Here is a 19,443-nt window from a genome sequence, read left to right on the forward strand (position 1 = left end):
TAGGGTTTAACACCATTTTTCAGCACAAGATAGGCTATACATGGCGGCCAGTATAACTGGTGGAGGAAGAACCCTGGAAAACCCAGGGAAGAACCACCGACCCACAAGAAGCTACTGGCAGGCTTTCCCAGATACCCATGTTAGCCGAGCCTTGGACTTGAACCCACGCAGACAGAGGTGAGATGGAGTGATCTGGAACGTTGAGCACTTTCGACCACTCAGCCACTCAAGGCCCCTAGGAAAATAATAGTGTCCCTTCAAACATGTCATGTTGATATAGTGTGACCCCGCTATAACAAGGTGGTTGGGGTCCATAGAACCCAACCTTGTTATAGACCAAACCATGTTACAACCAACCAAGTCCATTAGCTGAAGAAAATGATGCATTTACCTAAAATATGGTGGTGGGGTAATAAAGATGGTCACAAAAATATGTGCTTTTGATTAGATGAAGATAAACTAGTCAGAAAAACACTTGTAGGTTGACAACTTACATTTGTGTAGTTCAGACCATAATCCATTAAGTACTGTACATGTATATAAGAAATCCATGAATTTGAGTCTAGATCGCGTTATAAAATTCCTGTATAACTCGCATCCCTTTAGAATAAATAAATAACACACATAAAACAGATTGGTAGTCCTCTTTTTGATCTAAATCCGATTGTCACTAAACAATTCACTACAAGTGTCACAAATTGCACATGGCTATAGTTGCTTACATGCTACATTACATGTACTTAAATTGGCCTGTCATCTTGCCGAGGCTACTCAGGGAATGAGGCTATTGATAGCGAAATGAAAACAAATTAAAAAGTTTAACAAACATCTTTGCCAGATATCCCAGTGTTAAGATGGTTTGTCAGTATGAACAAAGAATTTGTTTACCCAACAGTAAATAAATTCCAGTACAGCTTCCTTTCATGGTGCTTCTGAATTTCATTACTTAAACCCATGGTTTTATGTACAAGTTGAAATGGACAACGATGTTCCAAAACAACTAGGCAGATGGTATATTTTGTCGCCAGTAAGTAAAATAAATCGCAATTTGCTACATTGGCAAAGCCAGCGTGATCGCTAAATATACTTTTTGCAAGTTATTTTTTGTACTTTTAAGAAGAAAACTTTTTTTTGTATGAGAAAAATACATGTATATGAAATTAAATGAGCCATGCCACTATCGTCTTGTATTAGTATTTATACACGATATCTTCCCCAAAATGATAATAAACTTTATATGTGTTACTTTTTGTACTTTTAAGACAGAAAACAAAATTTTCATGTATGAAAAAAATACATGTATATGAAATTTTGGGAGCCACACCAGAATCGTATTATATCCAAATTCGTGTTATAACAAAGCGTGCTATTGCAGAGTCACACTGTATATGCAAACCTGAGCCAGATGATAAGACAAAAAGTTGCTTAGGAATTTGAATTCATAATGATGCTTGTCGAGTGGAAGTTTTTGTTATATGCTTACCATGAAGCTGAGTATATCATGTTATCCATTTGTCCATTTAGATTGCTTCTTGTTTTAAATTTTTTTTTATGCCTTACACATTATAAAAAGGAAGAAACAATTTTGGATTAAATAGATAAAAAGGTCAGTGATTTGCAGATGTAAGTTGGAGAAAAAAATTGTTACACAGTGTTGCCTTAAATGCAAATGTTTTTTAGCCATCCTTATTAAAGAATATTGGCTAGTTCATGAAGTCTGAATTTACTCCATTCAATTAAATACAGAATGTAATTATTTTGGTAGTTGGAATGATAAAGTGTAGAATTTTGATTCATTTTGAAGGTCACATGTTGAAATGCTGTTTTTGTTCAGGGAAGGATGAGCCATCTGCAAAGTGAACAAACCCAGGAAAACTAAATTTCAGAAATTTAGGTTGACAGAGTTTGAACTTTTTAAATTGAGAAATGACAGAAGATGGTCATTTTATACTTTTCATACAATGCAAACACAATATTGACATGCTGGAATATATGACACATTAATCGTAGAAACACCACAGGGCAAGAAAACAAATATAGAACGAGAATTTTCAATGCTCAGAAAAATTCAACAGGAACTTCAGGGAATTTTGAACAGCAGTACAATTCAGTCTCTGTTAAGTGCAAATATGAAAAGCGATGACATTTGCATCACCTTTGAGTCCTCCAATAACTATTGTAATGTTTCAACAGTCAGTGGCAAGTAGGATCCAGAGAAATTACCCCTTCATATCAACCTTCGACAAGTGATGGTAATGATCTAGGTTTTTTATGTCATCTGTCTGTCCATCTGTGATAACATATGACCTCTGTTTAGTTCCTACACAATAGCTCTCCATCATCTACCATTAATTTACCTGTTTTTGTGGATGGCTTGCATTTGGGATAAGGAAGAAGTTTATTGAATTATGGGTAAAAAAGTCAAAGGTCATGAGCACTGACTTGAAGAAGAAAAATTGTTTCCAAATAACGACATTAGTTCTACATCACAGACCTAGACCTAACTTTGTTGACTATTGATTTGGGGGTCAGAGTCAAAGTCACTCTGACTAAAAGCAGAGAAATGATCACTGCACAAAACAGAATAACTTTTCATCTATATCACAGACCTGGAATAAATTTTGTGGATGGATACACTTGGATGGAGTAAGGTAGAAGTCTATTGATTTGAGTGTCAAAAGGTCAGAAACCAAGGTCACAGTGACTTAGAATTCAAAAATTGTTTCTGCACAGAAATGTCAGTTCTTGACCATGTTTATGGATAATATTCACTTTGATTAAGAAAACATCTGTTTCATTTTGGGATGAAAAGGTCAAAAGTCAGGGTCATTGACTTACAAAAGAAAAATGAAAAATTGTTGTTTTTCTTCATAATAACTCTAGTTGCAGACCACCTACCATAATCAAAGTTTGTGATGATCTTGCACTTAAGGCATGAAAGAGGCCTCATAATAAAGTTGCAAAATGGTCAAAAGTTAAGCTTTTTTCGAACAAAGAAAAAATGGGTTTTGCAGAATAAATTTTATTCTTGAATATGTCCCTTGACCAAACATTTTGGTATCTAATGATTAAAAGCCAGATTTATTTTAAGTATAGTAAGAAAATGATTTCTTTACAAGGTACTTTAGTTAGTACAGCATACCTTGACCAGAGGTCAAGATCATTGAGACCCGTTATCTCCCAAGTCAAGAATTCCCACTCTAATGGCTACATAAACATGGGACAGGCATATTATGTGCCATTCACATTGCTTTTGTTAATATGACACAATATTTGTCATATATCATCACAGGTAGTTGTCAAAATCTGCAGTGATTAAAAAATCAAATTGTATACAGCCTGGATGTTTTACTCAAGAGACAAAAACTTAACTACTTATTGAAATACCATTGCAAACCTACCAACTGTCCCAGTTTAACTGGGAATGGCTTGGATTCACATGGCGCAAAAGAATTCTATATAAAATTCCATGTTTGTTGAGTAATTGTTTATGTTTTTTTGGTCCACTCCAGTAGTTACTGGTAGATATTCTTAATTTCTGGTATCAGCAGCCACCATTGTAAAGTTGGTTTGAAATATGTTCGGCTTGCTCTGTGTTCAGTTTATTATAAGGGAAAGTTTTTAAAATAAAAATGCAATTTGGATAATGAACATTCGCCTAAGAAAAAGTTGAAACAGCAAGTCTACAGAAAGGAATTCACTGAGGAATTTCCATTCATTTGGTACAGTTCTAAAAATGATATTTACAATGTCATTCTCTACCTCAAAACCACCCTGTGAAACCCAGTCCATTTTCCATTTTTATTTAGTTAGCAGGTCTGCTACTGAATATACAGTTAAAAATGTGAAAATATACCAAAGATTTGTGCAGCTTAAAAGAAGATATTTTTACATTGCTTTGAAAAATTGTTGGTAAATTGCAATTTGCAGTCAGTGATAATAATTCCAAATATATGTCTATTCTTGTTCTTGTAAATTTAAATTGTTTTTTCAAAGCATGTATCATCATTATGCAAAGACTTAACTTTTGAAGAAATGTTTTAATTTTTTATAATGTTATTGATATTTAATAACTTCAGAATTATTTTATACGTTTTTCTTTGGTAAAGGAATGAAGAAAATGCAAAACTGTAGACTTTTCTCATACTGTATGTTGTTGCGAAGATCTTACATTTTGGGGGGGTCATGATTTACTTGAGTTTCAAACAATTTGAGTAGTACATGGCCCCTGAGAATGGCTATCTTTGTTTACTTATGTTGAGCAAATGTTTAATCAATTTTAATTGAGAAGAAACATGCTATTTTTTCCCATTTTGACAACTTGACAATGTATTGCAATGCCTAACTTGTCAGCTGGTAGTTAAGTTCACACCCAGGAATCAGTTTATGATTGTCATTTGTGGAGTTTGTGAGCAGAGTTGTTGATAGGACAGTTGGGTGCATATTGCAGTTGGTGTAAAATCAACATAAAATATAGTTTAATTTTTAAATATTTCTGCATTGTGGTTCTTCAGGAGGCAGGAAATAGGAATCAGTTGTGGAGGATGACAAGTAGTGGAATGTTGGCGCATGAAGGGTCAATGCCACCAAGTGATCCAAGAAAATCCACAGCATATTCCCAGAGCCGAATGGTTCTGGATATTGCAGATTTGGCACTTCAGCCAGGAAAACCAGTTCCCTTGATATTAAAAAAGCCAGATGATAGACGCAAGGCCATGCAAACCTGGAATTTTACAAAGGTAAATATTTACAGTATTTTGAATTATCTGGCTCTCATTGCAGGTAAGTGTATTGCTTTAGGTTTATTTATAGTTGTAGCCATAAAATGGGGTCTTTGGGTCTGCACAGACAATTTTGACACATCATAAAGGTTCCTTGTTTGTGACATTTGTTTTTTTCACAACTGTTTATTTTTCAATTGACCATATTATTATTTCATTGAATTATTTGCTTAGGTTTGTGTATACAATAATACCTTGATCATGTTCTTTCTTTCAACATGACCCTAATATTAGTTACGATCCTTTTACAATATTTTTATGTCATAACTTTAAATTTCTGTTTAAGTTTGGATTTGCTTTTTGAATACCAAGCTTTTCATACTGCCTTAGGAACTGAGTTTGCTTTAGTTTCCTCCATGCAAAGTAAGAATACAAGTGTTTTAAAAAAATATTTTATGATAATGACATTTGTATTGCTGTACAATATAATACTGAACCAGTCAGTCATTAGAAAATTTCATCATAAATTCCATTTCTATCTCACTGTAAAAATAAACTCTTTCCTGTTAATTGTATTACATTAACTTGAATCACCTAAACAAAATTTCAGAGTGGCCTGCTGTGCTGTTCAACAGGGAATCTGTGTGTCCAGGCAGTACCAGGTTTAGAGAATGGTATGTACAGAAGCTAAATAACAAATTATACTGTTAGTAACAAATCAAGTTTTTCATATGACACGGTGGGTTATGGCAGGTACATTCACAACAGTATAACCAATGATGCAACAAACTTGATGGCATACATTGCATGCTAGATCAAAGTTCAAAACAATAGGTGCAATATCTAAAAATTTTAAACAATATTTCAATTAGACATAAACACATAAACTTAATGCTAGTTCAGCACTTTCTTTTGTGTTTATTTGTTTGTCTTGTTTATGTTTTGTAATTGCCTTTGACAAAAACTATGAGAGTCAAAAGCGCTTAGGCTAGTTAAAAAAATAGACAAAAAAAGTTTTCCACTGTTCATTCTGAGGTTTTGCTTTTATCTTAATCACTGGCATATATGAAACCCTTGCCAGATCCACTGACTGTGCACTTAAAAATTTGAAGGACTGTTGTTCACCATATGATTTGTATTTTTTATATTGTACATATCTGTAAATTCAGTACACTTATACAGTTGTCTTGTATTTGATCTTGGCAAGACTTTAAGAAACATTGATGGGGTTCTGTTAATGTAGGCGCCATTGCTGTGCTGGGTCCAGGGCCTTCAATCAATAATCCTGATGAGGAGATACTTGCCCACATGAAAATGTCAGCAGAGAAGTACCGCCCAGGATCTGGTGTTTTGTCAGTCAGAATCATCATGGATGGACCAATTAGAGTGCTCCAGATAGCAGATATGCAACAACGAGTAAGATACCTGGCCTCAAATCTCTTTCGTCATAATTGTACAGAAGTTGCTTGTCTTAAATGTTACACTATAGAATTGGAAGAATTTGAAAATGTTGATTTAAAAAACTAGTTACCTAGCCAGTGAAAGGTAAAATATATAATCATCTGGACCCAAGTCTTCATTTCTTGTATCACTAACCCAGCAAATATTTGTTTAGAAGACATGGTGATATTTTAGTGAGAGATGATTGTTTTTGGCCCCCCCCCCCCATTAGTCCATCCCTTCATTCAGTCATCAATCTTCAAACCATTTTGAAGTTTGCTGCTTAGGTCAGTTTTCAAGCACTATCATGTGGCATCCATGTTCCATGTATTCATTTTTCTATTTTATATCTTTGATGTAAAATCCTAAACTATTAGAAATCAGCATCTGGAAGAAAGCCTTGAACATTTATCTTTTTAACAAGTTTGAATAAAATAGACAACTAAGTGCATTTACAACTCTGAATCCTGAATCATTCGCCAATGTAAATAAAATCGTACCAATAATAATAATAATATTAATAACAACAATAATAATATTAATAGCAATAATAATAATAATAATCCTATTACAGAAAGTGACCAGAATACACAGCAAGGAGGCAGAAGATTGGGAAATATATGAAGAAAACTTGGAACCCCAGTCAGTTGGTAGTCAGTCAAAGAAAGTCATAAATATGGAGGTAATTTTGTCTTTATGCTTAATCTTAAATACATTACCTCAGTGTATCGCATGAGGAAAACATAGACTATCCAATGCAAACTCAACCTTTCCTAGGTGATACAAAATTTCCAGGTGGACTTAAGGCGGATTTCAAACAGGTTTCTTAAGCCTTTTCTGCCTAACAATAAATTTCTGCCTAACAATAAACTTAAAGAAGCTTAGGTAAATTTCAAGCGAACTTTAGGTGGATTTCTGGCAGAATTTTATGCGAAATATGCAGATTAATTGTCCTAAGATTCTGCTTTAAAAAATCCATCTAAGATTTCTGCCTGAAATAAAATGTTGCCTGCCTGAAATTTCCACCAGAAATAAAAATCTGCCTAAGGTTTCCGTCTAAAAAAGGCTGCCTAAAATGTCTACATAAAAATCATCCAATAAAAAAATCTGATTCAGATTTCTATTAAACTGCCTAAAGACGCTTAGACATTATTGCAAATCAGTGATAAATATTCGCAATAATTTTTAAAATGGATCATAAATTTCATTGTGACAGACATTATCACAGATTCATCTATGCTTGTAGTTGTTTTGATAAAGCTCAGAATTATGCCTTACATTTCTGCTAAAATCAGTCTAATTCCAAAATCCGTCTTACAGTAGGAAAATGAACTGGACAATCAGAATTTTTCCACCGAACAGTTATTCTTAGGAGGAAGATGAGAAATAGTGTACTTAACTATTAGATGGATTCAGTCTTTCACCTTAGCCATATTCCCAGTCTGCCTAAGGTTCATCTGAAGAATACACCCTGAATCCACCTAAAATCCAGGCAGAATCTGCTTAATATTTTATACGGTTAGGTATGTCACACGCCACAGTGGGGATCCTCCTGCATTATTTTAATAAGTTCACAGCTCAATTATGATAAATTTTGCCCTATTGTAAATACCTGCCCTATTTTCAGTGGTACTTGCAAATCATCTCAGTACTGGACCTTTTTGGGGTTGCAACAGTAGCTAATTTGGCACAGCATCCTACTCATTACCCGGGTGTCATGGGTTCAGTGCCAGTCCAGGTCATCCTGGGTCAGCTGCATTGGTGTGACTTTGGGAAAGGCACTCGGGTCCCATTTTCTTGGTATGATACAGGTAACAATATGCAAGGGAGCCAAAACACTCTAATAAAAATGCAATTTCTGCTGCTGAAACTTAGTTGCTCTCATATCTCTGTCACTCACGGCAGAAAGATTCCCTAGGTTCTCAGAAGGTCAAACAGTCATTGATATCTGCAACCTCCCACACAGGCATAGCTCCACTTTTGCCAACATTGCCACATCCAGCACTAACAGACTTCCTGGCTAGTACCAGCATGGTGTCACTGCCAACACGGACTATTCACCGCATATAGACCCCAGTATCAGCTGTGGTGATCTTTCCCTAGATTGACTGTACAGATTAGACATTAACTGACCCTGACCTCATCAACTCAACCTCTGGCATAGTCCCAGTCTACACACTCCACCAATGGGACTGGGTACAGGGATATGTTTTTCCTGCATAATCAGTCAGAGACTTAATGTTCACCGACACCCAGTCATGCCACTTTATGCCCCATTTCTGTTGTGGATGCATTATGCAACCTGCACCAAATTCAGTATCCCATAGGATCCAGTGCTGAACAAGTCCAGCACAGGACAGGTCTTTAACCAGTACTTGCTGTGTTCTCCATTACATCAACTCCCTATTCCATACCACCCGCTACCCACCTTAGGCTTTAATTATTCTTATTTTATATGGCATCCATCAATTAAACATGATAGTATAGTAATAGTGTCAAATGTTTTTTATGTTTCTACTTTCTCATGAGTAAAACTTTTGTACTTAGGGACAATAGGTCGCCCCATTAATATATTCATACTGCTGTGTGGATTTACAAAACAATAGTATATTGTTCCAGATGCTCATTGTGCAATACTTCCAACAGAAAACAATTGTACATTTTACTTTTTTTTCTTTTCTCTTCTAAGACCGGGATATATAACTAGGTTCTACTAATAGAGTACAAGACCTGATGACCTTTGAAAAAAGTGAGAGGCAATAATAGTAGCGGATTAATACTATATGAGTTGCATCTGCTAATTGTATTGCAAAATTGTGGGTTATTTTAATTTAATTTAGAAAAAAATTGCATGAGAAAAGTAATCTATGTCAGTGTTTTTACCAAGACAAGGAAATCCCATTCCCAGGGTTACATTATTTGTCTCCCCACTTGGCAGAACCTTGTGGGGAGTTAAATAATGTAACCCTTTGACTGGGATTTCTCTGTCTTGGTGCAAACCCCAACATAGATTCTGTTAGTCTCAACATTGATGGACTCCCAACTTCATTCTTCATCCTAAACTACTAGCTCAGTCATCGTAAACAATACAGGAAACTTCATTGGCACTGCACACCTCTGCCTTTGAAGATGCATTCTGACAAGTGCCATCTTGTCTGCTCAGTCTGACAGTTTCTAGGAAAGACTCTGTCTTCAGTCCATTCTTTGAAGAAATCGTCAAGTTTCTGCCTTTAAAGTTATGTTGACTTCTCTTTGCTGTCAGTGACTGCTGTCAGAACTCACACATATGTTGACCTCTTATCCAAGAAAGACCAGCTTGCTTTCAAATAGTTTTCAAGGTCTTGTTGAGTCAATGTTTAACAGTGTTATCTTACAAAGCTCTTGTTGAGTCAATGTTTAACAGTGTTATCTTACAAAGCTCTTGTTGAGTCAATGTTTAACAGTGTTCTTACAAAGCTCTTGTTGAGTCAGTGTTTAACAGTGTTATCTTACAAAGTTCTTGTTGAGTCAGTGTTTAACAGTGTTACCTTACAAAGCAGTTATTGTGAGTCATTGTTTAACAGTGTTATCTTACAAAGCTCATGTTGAGTCAGTGTTTAACAGTGTTATCTTACAAAGCAGTTATTGAGTCAATGTTTAACAGTGTTATCTTACAAAGCTCTTGTTGAGTCAGTGTTTAACAGTGTTATCTTACAAAGCTTTGAAAGGCAACTTCAAGGTCTTTCTCCATGTGACATCACAAGAGAGCCTTATCAAGAGTGAATGCTTTGCAGCAGGAGATAAATACACTTCTCACAGAAAGGTCAGTAAAGATAATTCACAACATGAATTTGACAGGATCCAAACTTTTCCTTCGCAAAAAAATTGAGATTCACATTCAGTGACACCATGTGACGCATTAGGGTACTCCATTTTGGTCTAAATACAAGTCCCGAGTCTTCATGAGAATCATGGACAGAGTTAAGTCACACTTTAGAAGCATCTCCATATTCATGACATTAAACTTTCTGGACAAAATTTATAAAAACGCAGTCTGAGCAGTCTTTTTACCGAGACCTGAAAGCACTTGTTTCACTCTTGTTTTGCCTTGGATTACTTCTCAGCATTGATAAATTTAATTTCATTCCATTCCAGCATTTCATTCAATTAGACATGGAGTTCAAAATATTGTTATGAGTCTATGGTCTTAAAATAAGTAACAGAAAAGATATGAGGACATCAAGCTTTGTAAAATGTAACAAATAGTTTATTTCCCTAGAATACAAAGTGAAAAATGAAGAAGAAAAAACTTACAGAATTGCAAATTAAATCCAAAAATAATCCAAGAATTAAAGACACAAGTCCTAGTGATAACAAGTCCTGAATGAAACTGAGCTCTAGTCCTATGAGATCCAAATTGAAGGTGATGATGTGTCTGTTATGGTGAGCGAAGTGCTGATGTGTCAACAGTCCCTTGTTGAATCACAGAAATATTATTCCGGGTTTGATTCAGTATAAATTCCAATGAATGTCTTTATCCAAGAATCTTGTCAGAGCACTTTTGTATTTCCAGAGAAAATAGTCACTTGAATTTAGTAATTTGAAGAGAGAAAAAATTCAGCCCAAACTGGTCACAACATAATATAACCAAAAGTGCTAGATGTTAAAGCACATCTGGTAAAATCCTTACAGTCACAAGATAGTATAGTTCTCTGCTTGACCTCAGGTCACAAATTAGCATTTTCTAAAAACGATCATTACCTAGTGGAAAATAACCTTCTAGAATGATTTAATGAGCCTTGTTTACTTACAACACAATAAAATATAAATTCACATGGGAATCTCTAAAACACTGACTCTGATCAACATATTTACCACTTTTTGTTTACCTGAATAATAATTAAATTAATGAGCTCATACACAGAGAGAATAATAAAACTGTTATTACTTGTTTTCATAAATGAAATAAAAATAAAAATAAAAAGAAGTCAATCAGGTCAAGCAGAAATGAACTCAGTTTTGGACAAGGTCAAGTCCAACATACAATGTTGCATTACAATAGCATGTAATGAAATAAAAAATAAAAAAACAAACAGACAAACAATCAAATTAAATATACATAACAACATCCTTTAATCTCTTGGAAAAACATGCTTTGAAAATCATATTTGAGGTATCCTTCTGATGCTTTGAGTTGAATTTCAGCCATGGAAATTCTTTACTTCTTGGTTCTACTCAGTTTGATTACGGTTCTATTTGCCCACTTATTTATGAGACCCTGTAGGTGATCCTCATATCCCAGTGCCAGCCAAAGCTAGTCCAAATCATCAAAGTTTTTGACTACATCGGGTCTCAACTTGGCAAATGAGAGAACTTCCCATTCCATCCTGCTACAGGTATCAATTGTGATCTACACAAATGCCAGTACAGCTGTCTGGGGTGCCTATCTCCTACCATTCTAAAAACCCATAACTCAAAATGGAGCTTAGAAATAAAAAGTCCACAAACAAGTTTGCCAACATTGAACCCATCCCATAGTCCTAGAGCTAAATGCTGAGATGAGGTGAGGTGGTATTGTACCATTCACCTGATTAATACAGCATGCTTCCTGAACCATGACCTGAGTGCACATTTTTATGCTGACAATTGAACATATTCTTGTCAAGTTTATTGCCTTCCACCAGCTTAGAAAAAAACTTAGTTATTGTTAGAAGGTCTGTTACTAAAATTATAATATAAAATGTAGTAAACAACAGGTACACTTATCTTTTCATGGGGAATTTCCAATGTTCTTGACTAAGATTGAGATAAACATGTTGTTTATAAAACCAAAATCGATGATTTAGGTCAGGTAGGAAATGAATTTGATTTTGGACAAGGTCACATCCAAAATACATTTACCCATAGCATACATTAAATTTAAAAAAAATAACCAATAATGCTAATTGAATATACATAGCAAGTGAAAGAGTAATTACCGGTAGCATATATCTATGGCATGGTTTTAAACATTTTCAAAATTCCAGAATGCAAGCTAGATGAAAGCTCGCCTGATAAGAATGATCCAAAGTGATGGGATAGGGATGAAATATGTAAAGTAAAACCAGTATGGTTTGGCAGTATCAATTGGTTTAAATTTGTTTGACATATTTTTTTGTCGAAAATGTGCAATATTTAGTACAGATGCTGCAAAATAATTACCATATTTTTAGATTCCATCTCCTTATATTTTTATTCACTCTCCCAACTTTGCTTTTTTTAAAGTTGACGGATATGACCTGGGTTTTTTGATGGTTTTTTTTGTTGTATTTTTTTAATCAAACTTAAAATATAGGAATGTATCATCAGGATACTGCAGGAGTTGATTTGTAGGCAATATCTGCAAATATGAATGAAGTCATCTTGCATTATATGAGTTCATTTGTGAGCATAATCAGCAAATATAGTGTGACCCAGCTACAGCATTTTCCATTATAACACAATTGTGGCATGGCTCTTGAAATTTCGTGTATTCTTCTCGTAATTGAAACATTTGTTTTCTTTCTTAATACACATAGTATGAAAAATAATATATAAAAGTTTATAATCATTTTGGGGAAGAGATTAATTATAAATTTCTAATATTAGACAATCACAGCATGGTCCTGAAATTTCATATACATTCATTTTTCTTGTGCATGAAAAATAGTTTTTTCTTTTTAAAAATACAAGAAACGATGTGCAAAACGTTTTTTCATGAAGCGCACTGGGCTTTGGCAATGTTACAAATTGCGATATTTGGTCCTTATTGGGTTTGTTTTTTGCGATATTGGCTGTTTAAACATGCATATACAGTCTTGGCTTAGGAGTGGAGAAATTCGGAGGCACCATGAAAGGAAGCTGCAAACTTTATACAAAATGTACTTGAATCTATCTGTTGTTACATAAACAGATTATTTATTCATATTTACACACCATCTTAACAGTGCATTGTTATAACTAATCAGTTTATGCTGAGTAATGTGTGCTGTGAGATCTCATTTTTGTTGTGTTTTTTTAAAAACATTTCTAGTAGCAGAGATCAACTGGATGAGGCACTATCTCATAATGGTTCTTTTGTTCGGACTGTCGGTCGGTCACTAGTAATTAATATTGTTATTTAGACTGACCTTTGTATGTGGCGGGTCAGTAAAACTCATCTTATTTTTGCACATAGAATTAAATTCTTTTAAAATACTGGATATATTGTGACCAAGGAACCATCCATTTAGCTAAGATTTCAAGCTTGCAAAAAAAATTTATTTTTTTCATGAAGCAAGTCTTTGCAAATAAATTCCATTTTGTATGAAATCATTTCTGTTCCCCATTTAAAAAAATGAGACATAATTCAGTAGATTTAAAGGAGGTCATCATAAATACAAATCTCTCTGTTTCAGCTTTCATTGAATCTCAAAGGAGGAATAGGCATATCTCTTGTAAACAAAGTGCCGGAGGAGTTGCTGTATATTTCCCTGAGGAACATTTCAGTTTTCTATCAGGCCAGTTCAACAGCAATCACTGTTGATGCCAGTGTAATTGACTTTCAGGTAAATATTCTCATTTTTAAAAAAATAATTTGCTGGTATTATTATAGTGGATATAAGTCTTGTTGCATACAAAAAAATTATTATTCCTGTCAGAAGACAGAAGACTTGTATGCACATAGGAATATAACCATATAACCAAACAAAACAGTTATCAACCTTTGTTGCGGTGATTATTAATTTCTATGAACATTAAAGTTGATATTGATCAATAAAGGCAGAGGTTTACTTAATAGATGTACTGGTTGATAAAACTTTTTATTGACCTTAACAAATGCTATAATTGTTTTTGTATGTCCCTGAGGCAGACGTCTATTGATTGGGAGTTAGATACATCTCTGTGAAATTAAAAATGCCTGGACTCCCATTTGAACAGAGGTGTTTGTCCCTACCAGCTCTAGAGTAGGTAATTGGTATATCCAACTGGCATTTGTTTGGTCCTCCAAAGCTATCCTTTAGCAGTGACTTCAATAACTCATGGACGAAAGCCAACTACAATCTTAAATAAATTTAAAGAACCTTTCATCGAAGGAAGTCAGCACCAATCTTAAATAAAACCAATGGAATCTGTTACATTATTGCATTTTCCAAAGTGACTGGAACACATTTATTGTACAGTGAGTATTTCGTTTTGGATGGAAAAAAGTTGATGCTTACATTCACTACCAGTGGCAGCATATACACAAATTAATTTCCAATCTTTTAAAACTATAGATATCTGACTGTTAAGTTATTTGAAGATGGGGTATCTCACAAAGATGCTTGTTAAACATTAATTTATAGCCTCAGCAAGATCATAGCTATTTCCAGCTGACCAAAATCAGCCAATTTAAATACATGTACATGTAGCATGTAAAGATCTATAGCCACATGCTACTGGCGACTGTGACTGTTGACAGTAACATAGAGAATTTTTAGTGTCAATTGGATATAGATCAGAGGAGGACTACTGTTTTTTATATGTACATGTTATTTGTGTTTTCTAACAGGATGTGACTGATACATGTACAGTACTTAACAGATTATGGATTGTACTACACAAATATAACTTACCAATGTATGTACAAGTGTGTTTCAGACTAAATTGTCTTCACTTATTCAAAAGCACATATTTTTGCACCCACTTTCATTACCATCCTCCTGGCCATTTTTGAGGGCACATGCAGCATTATCTTCAACTAACTGACTTGGTTGGTTATAAAACAGTTCGGTCTACAACACAGTCGGGTTCTATGGACCCCATCCATCATATTATGGTGCAGTCACTCTTTATGTTGGTGACACAGTTTGATTATTGCTCATGGTTAAATTATTTTCTCTAAATCCATAACTTCTTACCCAGTTCACTTCATATTTGGACTATAATTTCATAGCATGCTCCTCATTCCTCAGTACCACACAAGCCACAGCATGCTGCTCTGTTCTTGATTGTCGCTTGTGGCATTTGATGGCATTACAGTATAGCATTGTTATCCTACCACAGTGCTGTCCAACCCGCAGCCCATGGGCTGATTTTAAATGGCCTGCCAGAGCTCAAGCAGCTATGTAGTCTTTGCTTTTCAGTTTTCCTGCTGCGGCCCTCGGCTTCAAGAAAAACATTTTTCAGTGGCCCATGGTGTCAAAAAGGTTGGACAGCACTGTCCTACCACCATGTGACAATGTCCTTGCAGAACACATCTAAGGCATTAAGATAAGATGTAGACAGATAACAGTAAAAGCAACACAAATTTACTCTGAGAAGGAATAAAAAAATAAAACTGTTCATTTCAATCAATCAGTCAATAAAAGGTATGATTCCAACACATTATTTATTATAGTCTTGTTATTGAGCTCCGTGATTTTTGCTGTAGCATCCATTGTGACACTTGTCAAATGGTAATTGATGATATTTGTAACAAACAACATATGTTGATTTCACCTAACTCTTAAGATATGGGGGGGAGGTTTTTATAAAAAAAAATCATTAATCCACATGTTTTGTTGTAATTTATGGTTTGTTATGAAAAGGAACTTCTAAATTAGAATCCTTATTATTGCAGTGAATTACCCCAGGTACATGCATATGCAAAGCACTGTTTTGACACTTAATTAGTCTTAGTTTGATATTCTTTTTTTAGCTAAACTGGTCATAAAGCCAAGATAGCTAACATGTGGTCCAACATCTGATGTGCCTTGTGTCACAGTGCATCATCTATCAATCATTGCTATTTTCATCTTCTTAAAAACCACTATCCTTCTAGAGCAGTTACAGCAAAATCGACACATAGCATTCTGACATGAAGCTCTTTCAAGAACAAGTGATGCTTAACTACCATTAAATATAGCCACTATTACTAAAACTATAAGAATATGTAAATTATAATTCTCAAAAAATGCTAGACAGAATTTCACCAAATCAAACACTGGTGAACAGATTTATACCGTTGATGCAGAATCATTATACATGGTGGCAATCTGGTGTCAAATTTAGACACATTATAAAACATGACAACTTGTGACTTTTTCTCAAAACTGCTCAACAGAATTTGATCAAATTTGTTAGAAGAACATCCTGGGATGGAGGACTTTTACTTTTGCACAAATTATTCCGAATAACTATTTGATGTGACCATTGTTACCAAGCACAGAAAAACCTTAAAGTGCCCATCTCAAAAACTGGTCAGCAGAATTTTACCACAGTTCACAAAAAGCATCCTGGCATAAGGCCTTAAGGTTTGCACAAATGATTTTGATCCACCATTCTGTATGGCTGTCTTTTTTAAACTATTAAGAAACCTTTTTGTATCACACTAACCCAGATTTTGGCTTTTAGACAGATTTCACTTAGTTGAGAACTATCAGGCTCACTTGTACCTCTTTTTTATATCTAGGTGGACAATCAGCTGTTTGGTACCCCAAGGCCCCTCTTCCTGTACATCAGCCCGACAGCCAAGAGGGATGTACCAGATAACACTCCTGCTATTCATGTAGCAGCTCATAAAGTGCCTAACCACAAGTGGAATGCTGAAATATATAAGGTTCATGCTTGTTATTGGTATAAGGTTGAATTAATTCTTTATTTTTGTGTGTATTAATTTTAGTGGTATTCAGAAAATGTCATATTTGCCATTAAATTTGTAGATCTGGGAAGCATTCATTTGATTTAAGACAAAAATATTTGTTGATATTGTCTTTAATTTAGGGTTTGTACTTACATGACATCTACTCTAATTAGTACCCATAAAAAAATCACATATTGTTGATGCTGAAATTTCTGTTAGTGCATGATATACTCAGCAGTAAAATAAACTGTTTTTGGCACAAATTGTTATCACATTTTTTTTTTCTCCTTCAGATTATTTTATATGAAATATGAATAATTACTTCAAGAATGTTTTCTGAATACATTTTGTAGAGAAGATAATTGCTTTAAAGTATATACCATATATACTCTCTTATAAGTCAAGGCAAACTGCAAATAACAAAGATCCTGATCTACAGTCAGATTATGTGACATCATATCTTTATGCAGTTTGCAGTTGGACACAACTTATAAGCAAGTACATACAGTATTTGCATTTTCACTTTTAAGTATATATCTGTGTCTTTGCCTTGAAGTGAGATTTTAATGCAATTAATAGAGATTTCAGTTTTATTTAACCCATACATAAAAATACTTGTAGAAAGCATTAGTCCTTGAAAGTCTTTGGAAAATACCATGAACAAATGATGAATATTCAAACTAATGTATTGATGTGTGTCACAGAAATCCCATCCTCAAAGCCTCATTCCTACCCATGAATTATGACCATCTGACTACAGGAACTTTACAAAACCTTGTTCCTACCCATGAATTATGACCATTTGAATACAGGAATTTGGCAGAACCTCATTCTTACCCATGAATTATGACCATTTGAATACAGGAACTTTACAAAGCCTCATTCCTACCCATGAATTTTGACCCCTCACATAACAGAGAGGATAGATAATAGAATTTTTCAAATGAAGATAAAGTGGAACACGTTTTCGTATAAGATAAAGTGGAACACGTTTTGGTATAAGATAAAGTGGAACACATTTTGGTAGAAGATAAAGTGGAACACGTTTTGGTATAAGGTAGGGCTTTTTATTATCACTAATAATTTTATTGAATTTCAGCATCTCGTTATCTCTATAAGAAAGTTACATATCCAGATAGAGGAGAGATTGCTGTGGAAGCTGTTCCAGTTTGCTGAATACAGTCAGGCAGAGATAGACATGCAGAAGATTGCTACTGGAGAAGAAGAATCTGAAATGTAATTATCCATCTCAGTCTGTCCTGATATTTACAGAAGGGTAGTAGATCAAAGAATCAAGAAAACAAAATTTTGATGAAGAGTTAAAATTATAATTCAACTTTTCAAAAGACCTGAACAATAAAACATTAATAAAATGATAAAACAAAGGTTGAGAAAAGGTTGAATAGTTTCTTCCTATTATTATCATGGTTGTTTTTTGTAGTCTTCATATGGGTCTGATGAAATTTTTAATGGAGATGCACACTGCCAAGTATCAAGCTATGCATTGTCAAATATCAAGCTATGCATACTATCACATCAAGCTATGCATACTATCACATCAAGCTATGCATACTATCATGCATCAAGCTATGCATACTATCACATCAAGCTATGCATACTATCACGTCAAGCTATGAATACTATCATGCATCAAGCTATGCATACTATCATGCATCAAGCTATGCATACTATCACGCATCAAGCTATGCATACTATCATGCATCAAGCTATGCATACTATCACATCAAGCTATGCATACTATCAAGCATCAAGCTATGCATACTATCACACATCAAGCTATGCATACTATTACACATCAAGCTATGCATATTATCATGCATCAAGCTATGCATACTATCATGCATCAAGTTATGCATATTATCACACATCAAGCTATGCATACTATTACACATCAAGCTATGCATATTATCACGCATCAGGCTATGCATACTATTACACATCAAGCTGTGCATACTATCATGCATCAAGCTATGCATACTATCATGCATCAAGCTATGCACACTATCACATCAAGCTATGCATACTATCACATCAAGCTATGCATACTATCATGCATCAAGCTATGCATACTATCACACATCAAGCTATGCATACTATTACACATCAAGCTATTCATATTATCACGCATCAAGCTATGCATACTATCATGCATCAAGCTATGCGTATTATCACGCATCAAGCTATGCATATTATCACGCATCAGGCTATGCATACTGTTACACATCAAGCTATGCATACTATCATGCATCAAGCTATGCATACTATCATGCATCAAGCTATGCATGCTATCATGCATCAAGCTATGCATACTATCATGCATCAAGCTATGCATATTATCATGCATCAGGCTATGCATACTATCATGCATCAGGCTATGCATACTATCACATCAAGCTATGCATACTATCATGCTTCAAGCTATGCATACTATCGTGCATCAAGCTATGCATATTATCACACATCAAGCTATGCATACTATTACACATCCAGCTATGCATATTGTCATGGATCAAGCTATGCATACTATCATGCATCAAGCTATGCATACTATCATGCTATGTATACTATTACACATCAAGCTATGCATACTATTACACATCAAGCTATGCATACACATCAAGCTATGCATACACATCAAGCTATACATACTATTACACATCAAGCTATGCGTACTATCAG

At 34.6% G+C, this 19,443-nt stretch overlaps 1 protein-coding gene across 6 annotated transcripts in view; it reads left to right on the plus strand.

Moving 5' to 3' along the window:
• The window catches only part of LOC149796476 (intermembrane lipid transfer protein VPS13D-like), a 360,667-nt gene that overhangs the window by 297,267 nt on the left and 43,957 nt on the right, over positions 1 to 19,443 (plus strand). For all 6 annotated transcript variants that reach the window (XM_089961181.1, XM_089961184.1, XM_089961183.1 and 3 more), the window contains 7 exons: positions 4,515 to 4,739; positions 5,332 to 5,395; positions 5,965 to 6,137; positions 6,736 to 6,843; positions 13,556 to 13,705; positions 16,573 to 16,719; positions 17,843 to 17,979. In XM_089961181.1, the coding sequence (XP_089817307.1) occupies positions 4,515 to 4,739; positions 5,332 to 5,395; positions 5,965 to 6,137; positions 6,736 to 6,843; positions 13,556 to 13,705; positions 16,573 to 16,719; positions 17,843 to 17,979 (1,004 nt within the window). The remainder of the gene's footprint in view (positions 1 to 4,514; positions 4,740 to 5,331; positions 5,396 to 5,964; positions 6,138 to 6,735; positions 6,844 to 13,555; positions 13,706 to 16,572; positions 16,720 to 17,842; positions 17,980 to 19,443) is intronic.

The sequence above is a fragment of the Sinohyriopsis cumingii genome, chromosome 6, assembly GCF_028554795.1.
Source record: "Sinohyriopsis cumingii isolate HCF-2022 chromosome 6, ASM2855479v2, whole genome shotgun sequence".
NCBI lineage: Eukaryota > Metazoa > Mollusca > Bivalvia > Unionida > Unionidae > Sinohyriopsis > Sinohyriopsis cumingii.